General features: G+C 39.2%; 1 protein-coding gene and 1 non-coding gene across 4 annotated transcripts in view; both read left to right on the top strand.

Annotated features, from left to right (window-relative positions):
• The first annotated feature begins 11791 nt into the window (after positions 1-11791).
• On the top strand, positions 11792-11895 carry LOC112128863 (U6 spliceosomal RNA). The gene has a single exon (XR_002911314.1). It is a non-coding gene; the product is annotated as a U6 spliceosomal RNA (small nuclear RNA).
• Positions 11896-14061: 2166 nt separating this feature from the next.
• The window catches only part of GALC (galactosylceramidase), a 60725-nt gene continuing 54156 nt past the window's right edge, over positions 14062-20630 (top strand). For 2 of the 3 annotated variants that reach the window (XR_008513152.2, XM_024231623.3), the window contains exons 1-3: positions 14062-15256; positions 19413-19481; positions 19729-19792. Coding sequence is in view for 2 of the 3 variants with exons in the window: in XM_024231623.3 (XP_024087391.3) it covers positions 15062-15256; positions 19413-19481; positions 19729-19792 (328 nt within the window). In the remaining variant the exon portion in view is untranslated. Of the gene's footprint in view, positions 15257-15393; positions 15951-19412; positions 19482-19728; positions 19793-20630 lie in introns of those variants that run through there. The other variant, XM_054530346.2, reaches the window with a different exon arrangement.

Genomic DNA, 20630 nt, shown 5'->3' with positions numbered 1-20630 from the left:
GGTTCCATAAGCATGCTCAGTTTGTAGAAATGCATCAAGCTGTACACTTAGGATATGCGCATTTTGCTGCATGTGTATTGTATTGCAATGAAAACATTAAAGAGTGGAATCAAAAGGCTGTGTGAGATGGCATGTAGAGCATCTTGACAAACATCTGTTTTACCTACAGATGGAACATATATGCCTTTTTAAGAAATTTGATTTTATTTCTATCCTCATATATAAAATGTAACAGAGAGAAAACAATAAATAAATAATTTACCTAATTATGAAAATACCTTCACCAAAAATAAAGGTTAACTATATATGAAAAAATAAATTCTAGGCTCCTGGAAGAAGTAGACACAGATCCCCCCTTGAACAAGTCCTCTTTAACTCAGGCCTCAAAGAATCCTACAGATAGAGTTCTAACAAATATGACGTTACTCACACACACACACATACACACACACACACACGTACACACAGAGAGAGAAATAAGCAACTATGTGTCAGATTGAGCAGAAACAAAAAAGTAAACCAGATCCACAAAACTTTAGAGATAAAATTTATATATATATATAAAAAACACAAAATATGTTTAATATGTTTAAAGAAACAAAAGAAGGGATTTAAACACATGAGTAAGGAGGAAGAAATTAAAAAATGACAAGCCATATTTTTAGATTGAAAAAGACTTTCTAAAAATAAAAATAATAATAATTTAAATTTAAAAATAAACACAGGGACTAACCAACTGATTAGATCCAGCTGAAGAGAAAATTAGTATATTGCAAGATAGAGGTAAAGAAATAACACAAAATTATCAGCATGTTAAGGACATGGGAAAATATAAAAGAGATATGGAGAAAAGGTGAAAAGGGTAGCATATACATAATTGGAATTCCATAAAGATTGAAAAGAGAGAATGTTGAAAAGGCAATATTCACAAAGATGATGAGCTTTCTAGAACTAATGAAGGAATCCTGAGGATGGATGAAGAATCCTCATGTATCTTCAATCCTCATGAAATCTGCAGATTTATGAAGCTTAGAAAATCCCAAATAGGATTAAAAACACAAAAATGGAAACCTATACTTAGACACATCACAATAAAATTGCAGTTCACCAAAGACTAAGGAAAAAAGAGACAGAGAGGAAAGATGGACTACCTCTGAAGGATGGAATTTAGACGGACAAAAGACTTCTCAACAGCGATAACAGACAGCAGAAGATTAAAAGTTCCAAATTGCTAAGAAAATATATGTCATCCTATAATTATATACTCAACAGAACTAAATTTCAAGGACCAGAGCAAGAATTAGGACATTTTCAGATAAACTACCACTCAGAACATTTACATCCAAAATCCCCACTAAAGAAACTTCTAAAGGATATAACTGAAGTAGGAAAAGGACACTAGGGTAATGTCTGAGATGCAGGAAGACTGAATCAGCCCCCGCGGATGGGACTCTGATGCACACACAACACGTCCAACACCAGGCTCATGTGTCTTGGGAAGAACACCTGAACCATGAAAACATCCTCCCTTAAGACCAGGACTGAGAAAGTCGGGTAATGGGCAGTGTGTGCCTCTTCCTCCTTTGTCCGTGTTACTCAATAAATAGTCATCATTTTCTTTAAAAATGGTATGACAGATTAAATGAAAAAATGATTTTTAGAAAGGTTTATAAAGTTTTCAATGGAATACATTTCTCTAGCTGTAAAAGCATTTCCTGCCTTGACTTAACCACAAGACAGGATGGGTTGATGAAGCAGAAGCCCTCTTCTCTGTAGTGACGCAGAGGCAGTACAGGCTTGTGGTTACGAGCGTGGGCTCTGGAGACAATTTGAATGCCTCTCAACAGCACTCTGGGCCCATTTGTGTTTCTTCACCTCTCTAAGTTCCAGTTTTCACATGCATAAGTTAGTACCCAGTTTCTAAGATTGTTGTGAGGGTTAAATGAAACGACATATGAAGCAAAGTTCCTAGCACATGGGAGGCATTCACTGTACTTTAGCTGGTAATATTGTTTTAATGACATTGGTAGTCTGCACCAATCTTTGTGCTGTCCCCTACATTTCCTGAAAAGAAATAATCTTTAGTCATCTAGCCAGAGCGTAGCAGAAAAGCTGGAGGTGCTCAGAGTGTAATTTGTATGGTAACACTTCACGTATAATGCTAGGCTCTGCAGATAATAGTTGTTCATTTAATTTGGGTGGATCTGAGATTTTAGTGGAATACTGTATATAAGTCCTATTACAGTATTCATATATCTTTTCAGATAATATTTTGGCTCCTTTAATCAAATTTTGAGAAAATAGTTTTTAGAACCAGCACTGAGAAATTTTGGTGAGTTTTTAATTTTTAAATTTTTACCAGATGTCAAAAAAGACAATCTACAGTATATTAAAGTATATCTATTCTTGAACAGATCTAAAAATAGTACAAATCATTGATGACGATGACCAAAAGTACAATATTTTCCTACAGTGCTATAGAAAATGCTTGCTTTCATTTATCAGTTGAATAGTTACTTATTAAGACTCTACTATATATTTCAGGCACTGTGGTAGTCACTTATTAACTAATAATTATTACCTGACATTTATTAATACTGGAAATATTCTTTCCTAATATCACATTTTTTTCTGATGGATATAAAAAGTATTTACCAGACCATTGTACAGATGAGGGATTCGTGCCAGATAGCTCTAAAGCCAGGGGCTGGTAGGCTTCTTCCTAAATACTGAACGAAGTTTGCCAAAGCACTGTTTCCTGAAAAGAAAATAAAGTATGAACAACCCCCTTTTTCTATACCTATAGTTTTACCTAATTAGTTCTAAATTTGAAGTTTGGCCCTTTACCACTGCTCAAAGTAGAGGAAACCATGTGTCTTCCTCATTTCTTTCTCTCTTATCATGCTTTGCATTACCACATTTATTCAGCCTAAACCAGGTAGAATGTTGTGAACATTGCTGACAATTATGCCAAAGCATGTTATCTACTTTAAAATATTGTTTTATTTTTTAATCTTATACTTACCCATGTTTCTTCCGGTGATGTGTTTGTTGACCGAGGAGCTTGATAAATCTGTGCCTGCATCAAGTCAAGAAGAGAAACCAACACTGCTGAGGGGACAGGAAATTGCACTCATATTTCAGCACAAACCAATGAGGAAGCAGCATCTCAATGAGAAGGATGTGCGTTATCCAAGTTTGGACAAAAAAAGTCTCTTAAATACTTTTAAAGATGTTTTTATTTATTGTTTACTGTACTGTAATTTTTATAACTCACTTGTCTCATTGCATCTTAATTACAAGTGTGTACTGATATTATATTATATGCCCTTTACTTAATGGAATATACGTTAAATATTTTATTTATTTATTCATTCATTCATTCATTCACTCATCATGCCAGCAGTGTGTGGGGAGATGTATACGAACTGGCTATCAACCAAAAGCAGCTTTTTTTACCTAGTAAAGGAGAAAGATATGTTTATAATGATTGTAATGCAATGGCAAAATGAAGAAGTACTTCAAGAGGGGTACAGATAAAATAGAATGAACCATTTGGATATGTGAGATAGGAGAGGATATTGTAGACAGATTCAGGGTGATAAAGTTCCTGGGACAAAAACAGAAAAGGGACAATTGAGGCTGAGGGGTTTAATGATGGATATTGTGCTGCTTAAGGCAGGGGTTAAGGTAGCCAACCTCATACAGTCTTTCTTTTCTTTTTTTTTTTTTTTTGAGAGACTAATGGGATTAGATATATAGTATTTGATTGTAGAACTATTTTCTCCTTTGATTCTCTCCTCTTCGAAACAGAGATGGCTAAAACCAGTTGAATTAACTAGCTGAGAAAAATAATTTTATGAAACTTGAATATTTTATTTGAGAAAGACTTACATTGTTATTATACAAACCCTTGTACTTTAGCAAGTTAAAGTTAATGCCAAATTTATAAGTGGTTTAATATGAAGTGAAATTAGCTCCTATACTTTCTTACTATTGATATATTAAAAAGTCAGAAATATCACTTTTGAATCTTGCCCTCATAAACTTTTATTAGAAATGAAGGGAAAATATTATTTGAAAGAACAGAATTGATTTGGGATGAAAACATTTGACTTAATTTTAAAGATGTAATCAGGACATTTTGAATCTGTGTTTGTTAAAGGACATCAAGGGTTGTTGTTGGTATTTTGTTGTTGTTGTTGTTTTCTTCCTAACCAGAGATAGAAAAGATTAGCCTGTATATAAGCAAGGCTTTTCATATTGAAGTTGATCAGGGTATATCAGGAATGTAAAGATTTTCAATACTTCCATTGTAGGTCTTTCTTTGAGAATAATAAAAATAATACCTTACATTTATAAAGTACAGGAAAGTTTATAAAGTAATTTAGCATGTAGTAAATTATAAATCAGAATATATTTTTACTGAATAATAAAAATTAAGCATAAAGTAAAAAATTAATAATAAATGTCTTGAAGTTTTACAAAAATGAAAATTAATAATTTCAGTTTACTTGTGACTCTAATTCAAAATTCTCATTTTTGCTTGGTTTCGTACATCTGCTTATCTGTGGTTTCTATACACGATATATCTTTTTTAAGTTTGGGGTACAAGTGCATTGTTACGTAGGTATTTCATTACCCTCATGGTCTCTTACTTTATCTGAACAGACTATACTTCTGCTTTTAGGGAAAGGGTATTTTCATGTCCATATCAAATATTCATGTATTTTGCTTTTCAAAAAAAAAGGTTATAGTTAAGAAACATAAGAAACACAAACTTTCACTTCTGATTAAACAGGAGAAAAAGCTGGAGCTGACCTATGCTAAAACCTTGCCAACTCTACACAATAAGAAATTTACCAGCTTTTAAGAAATTTGCTTCTTAATATGGAAAATATGGCAATACTGTATTTTCAACTATAGGGCTATCTTTTATAATGAAGGGTTAGAAATTTTAAATCATTGAGTCACTGTGACATTTTAACAACATAACGATGAGATAAAGACAATTAGTAGTTATTCAGAACACTGCCTTAAGGGGGTTGGCATTTCTGACCAGTCAATTATTTGATCTTCTGTGGTCACAATCTGGGGACCCAACACTGGCCAGTTGGGCTACTCATGGGGTAATGGGGAGGAGATTGTGGATCTACCTGGTTCCAACTTCTCCATTGGGCAGACAGTGCAAGAGTGTGTTCTACTGATGAAGGGGTCCTTTGTGAGGCCACACTATCTGCTAGGTGTAATTTCACTAGCTAAAGTGGCAACTAAATATGGCAGGGTAAGATTTTGAAATAATGCTATATTTTCCCAGCCACATTTCTTTTCACTCTAGCCCTACCCTTACACAATCATTGAGCCATTTTGCATTTATTGCCTTGAGGAAATTTCTGGCACAAGCAGGGGTAAAAAAAGACAATGTGAGTTTTGAGTTTCAAAAATTCAAGGCCTTGGAAAAGACTGAGGCACAGACACTATGCTTGGGAGAATGTGTGCTGAAATAAAGTAAAGCTTCCCAGCCCCCAAAACTGAAAAAGATTGTCCTGCTTGGTGGGGGTTGGGTTTACTGTTGTGAGAGAGGAAGTATGTTCAAGAGTTAAATGTGGTCAGTGCTTGAGAAAGGGGCCCTGCATCCTGATTGCTCTACTCACTTCCAAGCAATTCCTGAGGCAGGCGTGGGTGACAAACACCCTAGATGAGTTGTGTGATCTGGGGAGGAGAGTGAGTCTGTGCCTCATTTCCAAGGAGAGACTCAGGAGTATGTACCTGAGAGACCTCACTGTCATAGTTGGGTATAGTTCGTTTGTCTTTACAAAGCTGGTGTTGATTTGATTCCCAGTGTGGCAGTAGTGGGAAGTGGGGCCCAGTGGGAGACATTTGGGCAATGGGGGTAGATCCCTCCTTAATGGCTTGGTGCTGTTCTGAGGTAGTAAGTGAGTTCTCTCTCTGGATTAGTTCTCCCAGGAATGGATTAGTTCTTGAGAGAGTGGGCTGTTATAAGAGCCTGGATACCTCTCTGGCCCTCTTTGCATGTGTCCACTTTCCTTTGGACTTTCTTTGCCATGCTGTGATGCAGCATGAAATCCCTTGCCAGAAGCTGGGACCACATCCCTGAATTTCTTGGCCTACAGAATCATGAGCTAAATAAACCTCTTTTCTTTATAAATTATCCAGTCTCAGGTATTGTTTTATAGCAACACAAAACAAACTAAGACACTCATCAAGTCCCTCTGTGCCCATATAGCACAGGTGGAGTAGAATGAGGGGCACAAAGAAGTGATGGGAAGCCTCAGCCCATCTCACTGCACTTTCAGTGGCCCAGTGTGGCACTTTGTAGTCACAGATGAGGGACAACTCAGGTTAATACTACCTGGGCTAACTACCAAAGACCAGAATGGAAAGGGAGTGTCTCAGGAGATGCCAGCATTGATAGAGGGCAGTTCTGAGAACCAAGGGTCAAGCTACCTTCCAGTCCTGGCAACATGAAAAGTCCCTAAATCTTAGCTGGTGTTATGAACTGAATTGTGTCCTTTCCCAAAATTCATATGCTGAAGCCCTAATCCTCAATACTTCAGAACATGGCTGCATTTGGATATAGAGCCTTTAAAGAGGTGATTAAATTAAAATAAAGCCCCAAGGATAGGCCCTAATCCAACCTGACTGCTGTCCTTATAGGAAGAGGAAATTTGATAGCCTAGAAGAAACGGAGAAGTTCCTAGGCACATGCAACTTACCAAGACTGAAACATGAAAAAAACAGAAAGTCTGAACAGAGTAATAAAAAGTAAGGAAATCTGATTAGTAATAAAAAAATTCTACCACCAAAGAAAAGCCCAGGAAGTCATCACTGCTGAATTCTACCAAACATTTAAAGAAGTCATACCAATCCTTCTCAAGCTCTTCCAAAAAATTTGGAGAAGTGGGAATACTTCTCAATTTATTTTATGAGGCCAGCATTACCTAGATACCAAAGCCAGACAAGAACACTACAAGATAAAAAGTTACACACGAATGTCCTGATGAACATAAGATACAAAAATCCTCAACAAAATACTAGCAAACCGAATACAACACATTAACAGGATCTTTCACCATACATCACTTTAACAGAATGAAGGACAAAAACCATTTGATCATCTCAATACATGCATAAAAAGCATTTGACAAAATTTAACATCCTTTCACAAGAACTCTCAACAAATTAAGTGTAGAAGGAATGTACCTCAACATAATAAAGGCCATATACGACAAAACCACAGCTCACATCATATTAAATGGTGAAAAGTTGAAAGCTTTCCCTCTAAGATCAGAACAAGACAGAATGTCCACTCTTGCCACTTCTATTTAACATAGTACTGGAAGTCCTAGCCAGAGCAATTAGGCAAGAGAAAGAAATAAAATATATCCAAATTAAAAAGGAAGAAGTTAAATTGTTTGCAAATGACATAATTTTATATATAAGAAATCATAAAGGCTCTACCAAAAAATCATTAGAATTAATAAACAAATTCAGTAAAGTCACAGGATACAAAATCAACACACATATGAACAGCATTTCTATACACTAACAATGAACTATCCTAAAAGTGAATCAAGGAAACAATGCCATTTATAAGAGCTACAAAAATATGTAGAAATAAATTTAACCAAGGAGATGAAGGACCTGTATGCTGAAAACTATAAAACACTGATGAAAGAAATTGAAGAAGGTACAAATAAATGGAAATATGTCCCATGCTCATGGATTAGAAGAATTACTATTGTCAAAATGTCCAAAATGACAATGTCCATATTGTCAAAATGTGCTACAGATGCAATGCAATGCCTATCAAAATTCCAATGCTATTTTTCACAGAAACAGATAATGCAACCATAGAATTCATATGGAATAAAAAATAACTCTGAATTGCCAAAGCAATCTTGGGCAAAAAAGAACAAAGCTGGAGGAATCACACTACTTGACTCCAAAATCTACTACAAAGTTACAGTAATCAAAAGAGTACCGGCATTAAAACAGAAACATAGATCAATGGAGCAGAATAAAAAGCTCAGAAATAAATATACACATTTACAGTTAATTGATTATTTTTGATAAAGGTACCAAGAACACATGGGGAAAGGCAGTCTCTTCCATAAATGCTGTTGGGACAACTGGATATTCACATCCAGCGGAATGAAATAAGACCTTTATCTCACGCCATATGCAAAAATTAACTCAAAATGGGTTAAGACTTAAATGTAAGACCTGAAACTGTAAAACTGGTAGAAGAAATCACAGAAGAAAACTCCATGACATTGGTCTGGGCAATGACGTTTTGGATATGGCCCCCCAAGCACAGGCAACAAAAGTGAAAATAGACAAACGGAATTACATTAAACTAAAAAACTTCTGCGTATCCAAAGAAACAGTCAACGGAGTGAAGAGACAACCTACACAATGACAGAAAATATTTGCAAGCCACACATCTCAGGGGTTAATATCTAAAATAAATAAGGAACTCAGCTCAATAGCAAGAAAATAAGTAACCTGATTAAAAATGGGCAAAGGAGCTGAATAGACATTTCTCAGAAGAATACATACAAAAGGCCAACAGGTATATTAAAAAATGCTCAAAATCACTAATCATAAGGGAAATGCAAATTGAAAACATAATGAGATATCACCTCACACTTGTTAGAATGGCTGTGATCAAAAAGAGGAAGATGTTGTTGTCAAGGATGTAGAGGAAAGGGAACCCATGCACTCTGTTGGTGAGAATGTAAATTAGTTTAGCCATTGTGGATAACTGGCAGTTCCTCAAAAAACTAAAAATGGAACTACCATGTGATTCAGCAGTCTCACTACTGGGTATATTTCTGTTGAAGAGCATTGTGATAGATGTTTCAAAAATATTTTGAGTGGTGAGAACCTCTTGTACTGTCATTTTCTTCATGTCTGGGACCTGGGGCTAGGTGGACTCTAAAATTCTTTTCCTGGCCGGAGTGCAATAAAGTGAGTATTTGCAATACAAGGAAGAGTAGAAATATCACAGGTAAAACATAGGAGGACAGTACAATTTCCTGAATTCCTTTATTTGAGCAAATCTATGCTGTAACAATTACCAGCAAAAGGACTACAGGTGGTGAAGGCAGTTTTTACAGTGGAGAAATGCAGACATGGAACCTGATAATTCTTTGCAATTATCACATCAGCTTTGGATTATAACCTGGTGTGTTCATCAGGGTTCCTTGCCGCAGGTAACAGAAACCATCTATGGGTTACCTGAGCAGAAAATGAATGACTCAGAAAGAAAGAAATGAGGATATGGAACAAATTGATGCGGAAACTTCAGAATAAGACTTGTAAAATGGGCTAGAGTCAAAGGACCAAAAGGACAGCCAGGTCACTCTGTCTCAGCATTCAGGTGAGAATGGCACTGCTTGATCCCACTACTTTAGGTATCTGAGGCCACCTCTGATGGAGCCTCTATGCAGCTGCCTCCTCTGGACTCTGATATGGCTCTTGTGGGATTTCTCAACTGTGCATACATCTAGTTCCTCTTCCAAGGTCAAATTTACAGGTTCAAGAAACTGATTGAGAAAACCTGGTCATTGTCAGAGCCTGTACTGATAGGGACTGTAAGAGAGAGGATCTGGTTCCTTAACTTCTGAAGGAGGCAGAATTCTCCTTCACACCAAGACTCTCACTATGAGGAATCAGCCACACACGACATGGATTTGGATGACTGTGGACAACAACTCAGCAAAAAGAAAAATTGAGACCAATACAAAGACAGGAATAATCTGTTTTTGCAGAATTAATTGTGGGGAAAGCAGTAAACTCAAAAGTTGTTTGATAGTTATACAGGTATGTCATTTATGTTATTATTTATATAATAAGCACTTATATAACATATAGGATGTGTGGGTCACTCTTCTAAGTGCTATAAAAATATTAGCTTGTCCAATGTTCACATTAATATATTGCCATCATTATCTCTATTTTATGGATGGGTAAACTGAAGCCCAAAGAAGTTACATAACTTAACCAAAATTACACTGCTACTAAGCAACAGGAGAAAGATTTGAAGCCAGGCAACCTGAGGCTCCAGAGCTAGTATTCTAACTACCATACTATACTGCTCTTTGCTATAGAAGTTTTTATTTGTAGTTATACTTAAGAAAATGTTCAGTAAGCAATTTATAATTTATTTCATTAGGTGGATTCTGTCCTCTGACTTATTTTCATTTTGTCTATATAAAATCCTGAATGAATAGAGCCTTATAACATATTTTAGAGAGAAGTCACTGAATAGGGCAGTGTAACCAACAGTTGCCATCAAGAAACATGTCCAGAGTTAGAAGACCAGACAAATGGCAGATGTTGGATATATACTGAAAGGAATATAAGTCATTCTCCCATAAAGACACATGCAAGTGGATGGTCATTTCAGCACTATTTACAATAGCAAAGACATGGAATCAACCTAAATCTCCATCAGTGTTCTATCAATGGATAAAGAAAATGTGTTACATATACAACATGGTATACCATGCAGCTATAAAAGAGAATGACAGGCCGGGTGCTGTTGCTCAGGCCTGTAATCCCAGCACTTTGGAAAGCCGAGGCAGGCAGATCACGAGGTCAGGAGTTCGAGACCAGCCTGACCAACATGGTGAAACTCCGTCTCTATTAAAAATACAAAAATTAGCCAGGTGTGGTGACACACCCTGTAATCCCAGCTACTCAGGAGGCTGAGTCAGGAGAATCGCTTGAACCTGGGAGGCAGAGATTGCAGCGAGCCGAGATCACACCACTGCACTCTAGCCTGGATGACAGAGCAAGGCTCTGTCTCAAAAAAAAAAAAAAAAAAAAAGAATGAGATCATGTTCTTTGTAGCAACATGAATGGAGCTGGAGGCCATTACCCTTAAGAAGACTAACACAGGAATAGAAAACCAAATACTGCATATTCTCACTTATAAGACGGAGCTAAACATCGAGTACATATGGACACAAACAACAATGAAACAACAGGCACTGGGGCCGACTTAAGGGTGGGGGATGGGGGGCGGCGGAGGATCAAAAAACTACCTATCGAGTACTATGCTTATTACCTGGGTAATGAAATAATCTGTACATCAATCCTAGGACATGCAATTTACCTTTGTAACAAACCTGCACATGCACCCTGAACCTAAAATAAAAGTTGAAAAATATAGCAGATGTTACACGACAGTTCAAGAAAACACTCCACACTCTTATGTCCCAGGGGATTCCTACTTTAAGAAATGTTTCCAACTCCTTTTGTAAATAATTCTATCTTCGTATCCCCTTATGTGACCATTCAGTGATTTGTCTTTTAGTTCAATTCAACTAATATTTATTGAGTACTTAGCACAGTTTGGGCACTGTGCTTAAGACGTACAAAGAAGAAATAAACTTGGCCTCTGCCCTGGAATTTCTGACAGCCTAATAGCAAAAACATGGAATCAACCTAAATGCCCATCAATGGTAGACTGAAGGGGAGGCAGACTGATTTATAAAAGTAAAGCCTTTTCCTGAATTGAGACAACAGACTGCTACCATACCGTTTTATGATAGTCTTGGAGAAATAAAAAAGAAAAAAAAATCCAGACTGCTATTAGAGTTTATCAATAAATTTTCATTAAAAGGAAAGATCTCTGATCCTTCTCAAGAGACTATTTGATTTTGATCACATTATTTTATTTAGAAAAAGGAGAGATTTGGGGTGGCTGAAGTATAGTTGTGATACTTAGAAACACCTGTTATTTAAGAGAAAAATCATCGTGTTTCCTTTGGCAGCACATTTACAAACACTGGAATGTTACAGAGATCAGTGTGGCCTCTGAGCAAAGATGACATGCAAATTCTTGAAGTGTTTCAGATTAAAAAGACAGAGAGAGAAACACTGTCATTACTTTTTAAACTCATTTAAAAATCTGAAAACTGGGACCTTCCTTTCTTACCGTCTTATCTCACTGACCCTGATCCACCGACGCAAGGGAAGCTAAGCATATGATCACTTGTGGGGTAACTGTCATTTTTCTTTATCTCACATCTTGAGCACATTTGAGTGCCGTGCCCAGCACTCCAAGGATCTCTGTCAGCATGTATTTATCGGCCTTTTATTAGAAACTTTCTTACCTCACGTCTGCTCTCATGAATATAGATCACAAATTAGAAACAAAAAATATTTATCTGGTAAGCAATTTCTTTAGTAACTGAACTAATAGGAACTACTGGGACTTCCTGGAAGTGAGGCTACCTTTTCCATTAGAGTTTATGTTTCCTCTTTTGTAGATTTCACATTGCTCAAATATTTGTGGCGTGCATTCCAACTGCAAGGTGCAACTGAGGGAGGAGAAAAGGGAAAACTTAGTTGGGCAGACATCTAAAGTTGGTCTTTGGTAAAATTCTTTTAAACAGAAAGCCTGAAAAATCAAGCTACAGGCACACATAGAGTGGCCTGGGGAAAACTCAGGCAACAGCTGCACTGATAAGAAAGGAAGGCCAAACATAGAAGCCTTTTTTCCTTTGTGTGATTAGCAGGTTCCCAGGAAAAAGTTTCTTCCCATTTTCAGGCACATACATGGTGGGCTCTGTGGGAACTTGCATGGGGGGTGGAGAGGGTGCTTACCTAGAACCCACAGTTACACAAACAAGAGAAGCTGAACTTTATCCTTACGCAAGACATACCCACAGCTGCACAGATAAGGGGAGCTGCACAGATAGCTTTACAAGTAAGTTACACAAACAGCTACAGAGATGAGAGGAGCTTCTTATAAAAGCTTTTGGATTCAACTGTAACAGTGGCAAAGTGGCAAAGAAAGAAAGCTTTCTTCTTTCATATAATCAACTTTCTCTTCAACCTCACTCTAGTGTCCACACTCCTTAATTCTCTTGGTTGTGAGACAACAAGCTTGGATAACACCTCAGACAACGAGACCACTGACCACTGACCTGTTTCACAATGACGTGCTACAGGATGGTGTATGCTGGGTATTCATACATCATCATGCAACTTCCTAATTTTATGTGTAAGGTAGGTTTCTCTGTTATCACCTTGGTATTTCCCATCTAGTCACAGTATTAAGTGGGTCTTATGCGCTTGTTAAGAGCTGGTAAGAGAAGCTTAACATTCACTTGATGGAATGGTTACTATGGCTTGTATCCACAGGAGCTCCAGCTCATGCTTAAAATACTGTGTTAGAACAAATGGATCAGAGTGAATTCTGTAACAGTAAATCCACAGAACTGAAAATTACTGACTTGCATCATAAACTGGTTGCAGTGGCAAGGCAGAGCTCAGATTCGTGTTGTACTGGGGAAAGAAGAAACCAAAGAAAATAAATGGTTCATACATAGGGGACTATTTAACCGATCCAAGCCAGAAGACTACTGAGGGTGAAAGGAGCATTATCAGTAACTATGTTCAGACAAAAGTTGTGACCGTCCTTAGTAAACCAGGATAGACGTAGAGTCAATTTAAAAAGAAAGAACAAACATATCTAATGTACATTAAGAACCCAGGGATATCGGAGGACCTAATGTGCATATTTATTGGATTGCCCAGAGCTTTGACCTTCAAGTATAATTGAGTTCTTGAAACTTAGATTTAGGTTTGTGGTTTAGGGGCAAAATAATCAGATTCCAAATAGGGTTCTGCAGACAAATCCCACGGGTCCTAAAATCTGTGGGTCTTTTCCTTGCCATTGTGGTATCTCAGTGGCTTGTGTAGGCAATGATAACCAGTTCCATACTTCTGCTAAGAGAAATTTGGGGATCAGAAAATCTTTCTCTGCAGCTCGAGTCTCTTTAATTTACTTCAATAATAAGGAAATCAGAAATCTCAGGACAGTGCTGGATGTGGCAGAAATTCAGGGTAATTCACAACTTTCCTACCAATTTAGAGTTATCTATCTGGAATCACTTCAACTGACAGTGGAAGATAGTTTATAAAATTGCAGGGGAGGCAAAATTTCACCTTCGTCCCTGTAGGGTCCCAGCATGGCCCTAGTATTGAATTGATTTAAGATATTAATAGACTGACAGGAGAGAACCACACAAATTTGTTTATTTTACATGGCACGGGGGCCCTCATTAAAAAAAAAGACCTTAAAGCAGCAGTTAAGAGCCAATTGCTTATAGAGTGAAACGGACAAAAAAATAGTAAGTTGTGAAACATGATAAGGCGAAGGGGCTTGGGGTAGAGAAGCGACTAGAAAGACAGGGATTAACAAATTTTGTTTGGACAGATTTCCCTCGACTTCAACTTTCTGTCCCTGAAGATAAGAATGTTATTTTATAGGGAAGACATCTTTCACATGGGAATTTCATCTCCTCCTTTTAAGACACATAATATCCATGAGAGTGATCTTGCACCTGCTGTAAGTGCCTTTAATTTAAAACAGTCAATATGTCAGAGCAGCATATTTTGAGGTGGTATATTATTAACTCCTTCAAGGCTAAAAGCCTTGAATATGCCGGGGTAGTTACCACACTGGAGAACCTTCTCAGCTATTTGCCACTTGTGGAATGCATTCAAATGTACTGAGTGCTTATTAACTTTTCTCTCAGTCCCTCACTCTGCTGCTCTTCTCGCCTCATCTCACATAAGGGAAAACTCAGGCTCCAAAAGCAAACTGATTCCACTAAGATGACAATGGAATCCGGACCTGGGGTCCAAGCCTGGTCCTCGCACGAGGTAGATACTCCCTGAGATGCTGGGGAAGAGCCATGGTAGGGCCACTCATGGCCCTCTTCCTTTGGCGGACCCTGGACATCCACCTTCCCTGCGTTAAAGTGCTCCACCAGGTGACGCCGGAAGAGAAGCCAGAAGTAAGTACAGGTGAAATCCTGTGGCTGACCACAGACACGCGAGCGATAAGAAAAAGCTCGCTGCTTCTTTCCTCAAGACTTCACCAGCTGCGTCAGTGGCCCTTGACCCGCGCTCAAAATGGCGGCGGCGGCGTCAGCGACAGCGGCCTCCTGCCCGTATCTGTCGTGGCGGCGACTGGACCCGCCTCCCTGGGCGCCGGAGTCATGTGACTCACACAATGGCTGAGTGGCTACTCTCGGCTTCCTGGCAACGCCGAGTGAAAGCTATGACGGCCGCCGCGGGTTCGGCGGGCCGCGCCGCGGTGCCCTTGCTGCTGTGTGCGCTGCTGGCGCCCGGCGGCGCGTACGTGCTCGACGACTCCGACGGGCTGGGCCGGGAGTTCGACGGCATCGGCGCGGTCAGCGGCGGCGGGGTGAGCTGCGAGCTGCGGGGATACGCGGGGGGCTGCAAGAACCCGCCCCCTGGGGCCGCAAGAACCCGCCCCGTGGGGCCCGCCCCACAAGCCCCCGCGGCGTTGCCCTGCGTTTCCACCCGCTCCACTCTCCGCCGCATTCCCCTAGGGTGCCAGTCAGCAGGCGGTTGGGGCGGGCCCGCTGCGGAGCTGGGGCGGGTGCTTTCTCGTTTAACACGAACCAGAGAGGCAGTTAGGTTTGAACAAATGAGGATCCGGAGGTCCAGAGAGTATAGGTGCAGAGAGTAAAGTGACAGGTCTAAGTAGTGAAGTAGCCGGGGCTGGAACCCTCGTCCCAGGCAGTGGGGCACAGGCTGTCTTCATCGCGGAGGTGGCAGTCGGGGAGCGTCGCTCCAGAAAGGGCCGGGGAGTGCGGGAGCGTCCGTGTGCGAAAGAGAACGCCCCAGTGGGATGCTTTGGCTGTGTCTCTTCCTTTTGGGGGAGTTGGTGGGTGGTGGATTCGTAAGTCCCAGTCCCGGGCAGTTGTTAGTGCAGGGTAAGGATGGGCTCCTCCAGAGATGGTAGCGCGGAATAGGATTTTGTTTGGAGGCAGGACTGGTGCCTCAAGGTCTCTTTAAAAGGAAGATAAGCGAGCGGCCTGAAACTACCAGGTACTCGCTCTGGGCCCACGGGCTTCATGGTGGCCGACCTTTGGGTGAGAAGATTTTTGTTTTTTGGTTTTGTACCCGAAATTACATCTAGGGTTAATTTTTTTTGAAAATTTTAAGGTTGAACTCGGATTTTTGGGGTTGAGTTGGATGGAGCTTGCATTCTTACATTCAACTCAGAACAAGCTTGAATGCCTGCTGCAAGGATGACCTGGTCTGTAGTCTGACCACATGATATAACCTTCTGCTAGGGGAAATTTTTTTTCCCCTGGAGTTAGCTGATCCTTTTTGATTTTTATGTTTTCATTCCCTAATTTGCAATCTCTTCAGCAGTGCTGATGTGTATTTCAGGGAAACCTGTGGGCCGATGAGTTAATGCATTTATTCCTTGCTACTACTATTCTCCTTTTTATGTTTTTGGGCTAAACCTGAAACAGCCAATATGTAAGTGTTTAGAGTGCTGTCATTTAATCTTCATGTCAGACAGAGAAAGCAGTATGGTACAAGTAGGTAGTTAAGAATGTAGGGCCGGGCGCGGTGGCTCACGCCTGTAATCCCAGCACTTTGGGAGACCGAGGCGGGCGGATCACGAGGTCAGGAGATCAAGACTATTGTGGCTAACACGGTGAAACCCCGTCTCTACTAAAAATACAAAAAATTAGCCAGTCTTGGTGGCACGCGCCTGTAGTCCCAGCTACTCGGGAGGCTGAGGCAGGAGAATCTCTTGAACCGGGGAGGCGGAGGTTGCAGTGAGCCGGGATCACACCACAGCCGGGATCACACCACAGCCGGGATCACACACGCCAGCCTGGGCGACAGAGTGAGACTCCGTTCAAAAAACAAAAAAACCCAAAAACCAAACCAAACCAAAACAAAAAGAATGTAGACTAAAGAGAAGATTGCCAAGAGTGTATTCTGGGTTCTGTCACTTCACTGTATGGCCTTGGCGGGTTGTCTGTTATAACTCCTCTCTGCCTCACTTTCTTTTTTTTGGGATACAGTTATACCTGCATGGTAGGAGCATCGTGAAGATAGACCTAAAGTACTTAGGATGATGTCTTGCACATTACTAATTTTGGTTAATAACCAGTTTCAGGGATTAGGGAGGAGGAAGTTATTTCAAGGCCACTGAATGATGAAATGTCCCCAAGGCTTTTTCCTGGGCCTGTAAACAGTTCCAGGCCTCATTCAGGCAGTATGGTTAGTAATCCCATGATTTGCTATTGCTAGGTGGTGCATTTTAACATTTGGTTTTATTACCTTTGACTTATGCTGTTGTGTTAGGTGTGGCTATAGCTTTACAATAACATGATTGGTATGTTTGCCTAAAGCCGATACTTTCTCTGTTAAATGTGGGAGTGCATAGAGGGCAAAAGAAACCCTAGACAGCAAAAGGCACGGTTTTAGTGGCGTAGTGTAGAACAGGAAGCATTGTTTACCTAGGGTCAAGGATATATTAGTGTGCCTGTACAGTGTTCATTTAAAGAGTGCCTATTTTAATATTGGAGCCCCTGCTAGGTTGTAAGCTCTTTGAGAAATATGTATTTTAAAAAATTTGTGTATATAACACTTGCCTTTATTGAGAACTTACTATGTGCCAGGTAATGTGCCAAGTCCTTTACATACATCTAATTTTAGTCTTACGACAGCTGAATGAGTAAGATAGCCCACTTTACAATAATTTGCCTATGATTACATAGCTTATTAATGATGAAATCAGGATACAAACTCCATTTGACTCAAAGACTCCTATTTATGTTGCCAGTACCAGTGCAACAAAAGACCCATAAAATATTTAATAAGTGTTTATTGAATAACAAAGAATGAGGATACAAACTTGAATAAGATACAGTCCATGTCCTTCAGGAACTAAGAGGTGAGTCAGAAAAGTAAAGGAGTGCAGGGTTCGAAGTGTTGTAATAAAGATATGGACCTGGTGCCAAAGGAGAGGCACTTACGTCAAATCAGTGAGCAGGGCCAGAAGACGTCCTTCCTTGGAGAGGTGGAATTTGAGCTGAAAGGTGAATTGGAGTTGTCCAAGAGAGGATGTGGGGTGCATTCCAGGCATAAGAATAGAAAACGTTTGATACATCTAGATAGAAGGTGTGAGAGTGATAAGGGATAAAGTATCAGGGTTAGGAGCCAAATAATTAGGGGATTTGGGTGCAAAATTGAGCAATTTGAACTTTATCCTGAAAGCTTTTGGGGAAGGGAAGGTCTTAGTATGTTTACACAGAAGAGTTTTGTGATTACGTTTGTGTTTTGGGAAGGTTACTCTCGTAAGTAGCATGGAAGATAGAATACAGGGAGAGGCAGAGGGGATGTCCTGAGACCACTTATGCTGTTCTTATAAGTGAGGAGGGCCTAGGTAAGTCAGTGGGGTTGAAGAGTACAGGAAGGATTTGAGAGCTATTAATGATATCTTGGTGACTGAGGGTACATGGGAAGTTTGGACAAAAGGTGGCCCAAGTTTATGGTTTCAGCAAGTGTTGGTTACTGAGACAGCAAGTTCAGGAAAAGTAGCAGATACATGCAAAAGTGCTATGTTTGGTTTGGGATATATTGAGGTAGATGGGAAGAGTGGCTAGAGAGCAGCTCCATGGGTCTTTGCCTCACTGGTAGGGACTGGGGATGTTTTGGGTGTGAGAGAGTAGATATGGGCACTTACCAGAATGTCAGTGGTAGCATATATGAGAATATAAAATAGAAAGTTGAACCCCATAAAAGTGTTTTGTCCCAACCATCATACATACACCTGGCAAAATGTCAGCAGTTTGAACCTAGGACTGCCTGGTTTACAAGCCTGAGGCTACTGTTTCATGCCGAAAACTGGCCTCTTTTTATTTATTTTTTGCTTATATTGACTCCCAAAGGATAGATTATGGGTCAATTATTGGTTTTGTGGTTTCTTTTTTCAAATAGTTGTATGCCGTGGTCCAGGCGTGATCCACTATTGGTCCCCGCACTGTCCACCCTTGTCTTTCCATGCATTCTGATGCCACTCCTATGTTAAGTTTTCTTAGTACAGCCTGGTCTGGAGATTATTGCTAGTTATTCTTAATAGTAACAGGTAGAATTTATGAAGATGGGGAAAGTAGTGCTTCCTTTCAGCATTGCTGCTTGTGATGTTTTTCCGGAAGATGTTAAGGGGAAAAATTACCTGACATTCATCCCTCCCATTTTAGTCCTGAGATATTGTTGCCAAGTGGTCTCAAGATAGAAAACCTGAGTTTCAAGATAATTTTGTGATCATGAGGTTAGCAAGCTTACCTCCCAGTTAACCCTCATTCCAGAAGAAGAGAACCTTTTAGCTGTCGGACAAACAGCAGCCCTACTTGCCCAATGATTGGCACAAAAAGGGCAGACAGACAACTTGTGAGGTGCTTTTTCTCAGCCTGACCTTGCCTGAGGCTAAATATGTGTATACCAGGTGGTGTGCATGAACACTGTAGACAAATATTCATGATTGGATTTCTTTTATTAATACTTTTGAAAACTTTTTTTTTTAGGCAACCTCCCGACTTCTAGTAAATTACCCAGAGCCCTATCGTTCTCAGATATTGGATTATCTCTTTAAGGTAATGAAAAAATAATTATTTCATAGTACCTGTGATATTTTAGAAACTGTATGGTGAATTTCACCATAGAATTTATTAGCCTCACAATTCTAGTTTTTGAAAAAATGGCACATTACTTTTGGAATAAATTGCTATTTGAAGTTTTGCTTTTGTTTTTGTGTCTGTAAAACGTAAGGCAGTAATTAGTAATGGTCTTGAAGCTTCAAACAATACAACACTATGTTAATACTGTTACTTCTTTTCACAGCCGAATTTTGGTGCCTCTTTGCATATTCTAAAAGTGGAAATAGGTGGTGATGGGCAGACAACAGGTAGGAGAATTTGGGAGATAGGATTTCTCCCATCAACATTTTAATCTATACCTCACCATATGGACTGTGATTTCAGAATATGTGTAAACAATACCAACACTTTTGAGATTGATTGTTGCTTATTAGAGTGTTCCTCATTTTTTAACTGTAATTATTTTAAAATATTATATAGAATATGACTGATCCATCAAAAACAATATTCAGACTTTAAATTGCTTATTTAGTTGAAGTAATCGGTAGTAAACAAATCCACAGTTTTCTAAAACCTATATATACAGGACAGAGCATAGGGACAGTTTTGAATTTTATTGAGCAGTTAGAAAGATTTTAATTTCGTGTAGAACATATAAAGTGTTACTAACTTAAAATATGTGGTAAAAATATATGCAACCAGTGTTACAGAGATAAACAGCTTTTTTTTTTCTTTTAAAAACAAAGCTTATCTTTAATCACTAAATCTTCAGTCTTCATTGTCACTATTTTGATTGGCTTTGTGTAGTCCATGTTATCAATTGGCAGTTTATAGGCCTTTTGTTTCCAGGAAGAAGAAAAAAATTCTCTCTATGATTAGATATAGCTTATTATTTACAGATCAGATTCCATTATAATGAACTCTAGAGTATCTCCTGCATACTTGTATTCCTGCTAGTGATTTGGAAGTAATTCTTTGTTGAACAGATATGTCTATATGGTGATGTTAGTGTTTATGTTGAAAGAAAAAGTGCAAAGCAAAAACAAAAGAAACCCCCATAACAGAAACTTTCTTCAAGCTATTGCGTTTTACTGTTAAAACCTTTTAGGCAGAATTGACAATGATGGGCTAATTTCACTTGCTGAA

The sequence above is a fragment of the Pongo abelii genome, chromosome 15, assembly GCF_028885655.2.
Source record: "Pongo abelii isolate AG06213 chromosome 15, NHGRI_mPonAbe1-v2.0_pri, whole genome shotgun sequence".
In the NCBI taxonomy this organism is placed as follows: Eukaryota; Metazoa; Chordata; class Mammalia; order Primates; family Hominidae; genus Pongo; species Pongo abelii.
This window is presented reverse-complemented; position numbering and strand designations above follow the sequence as displayed.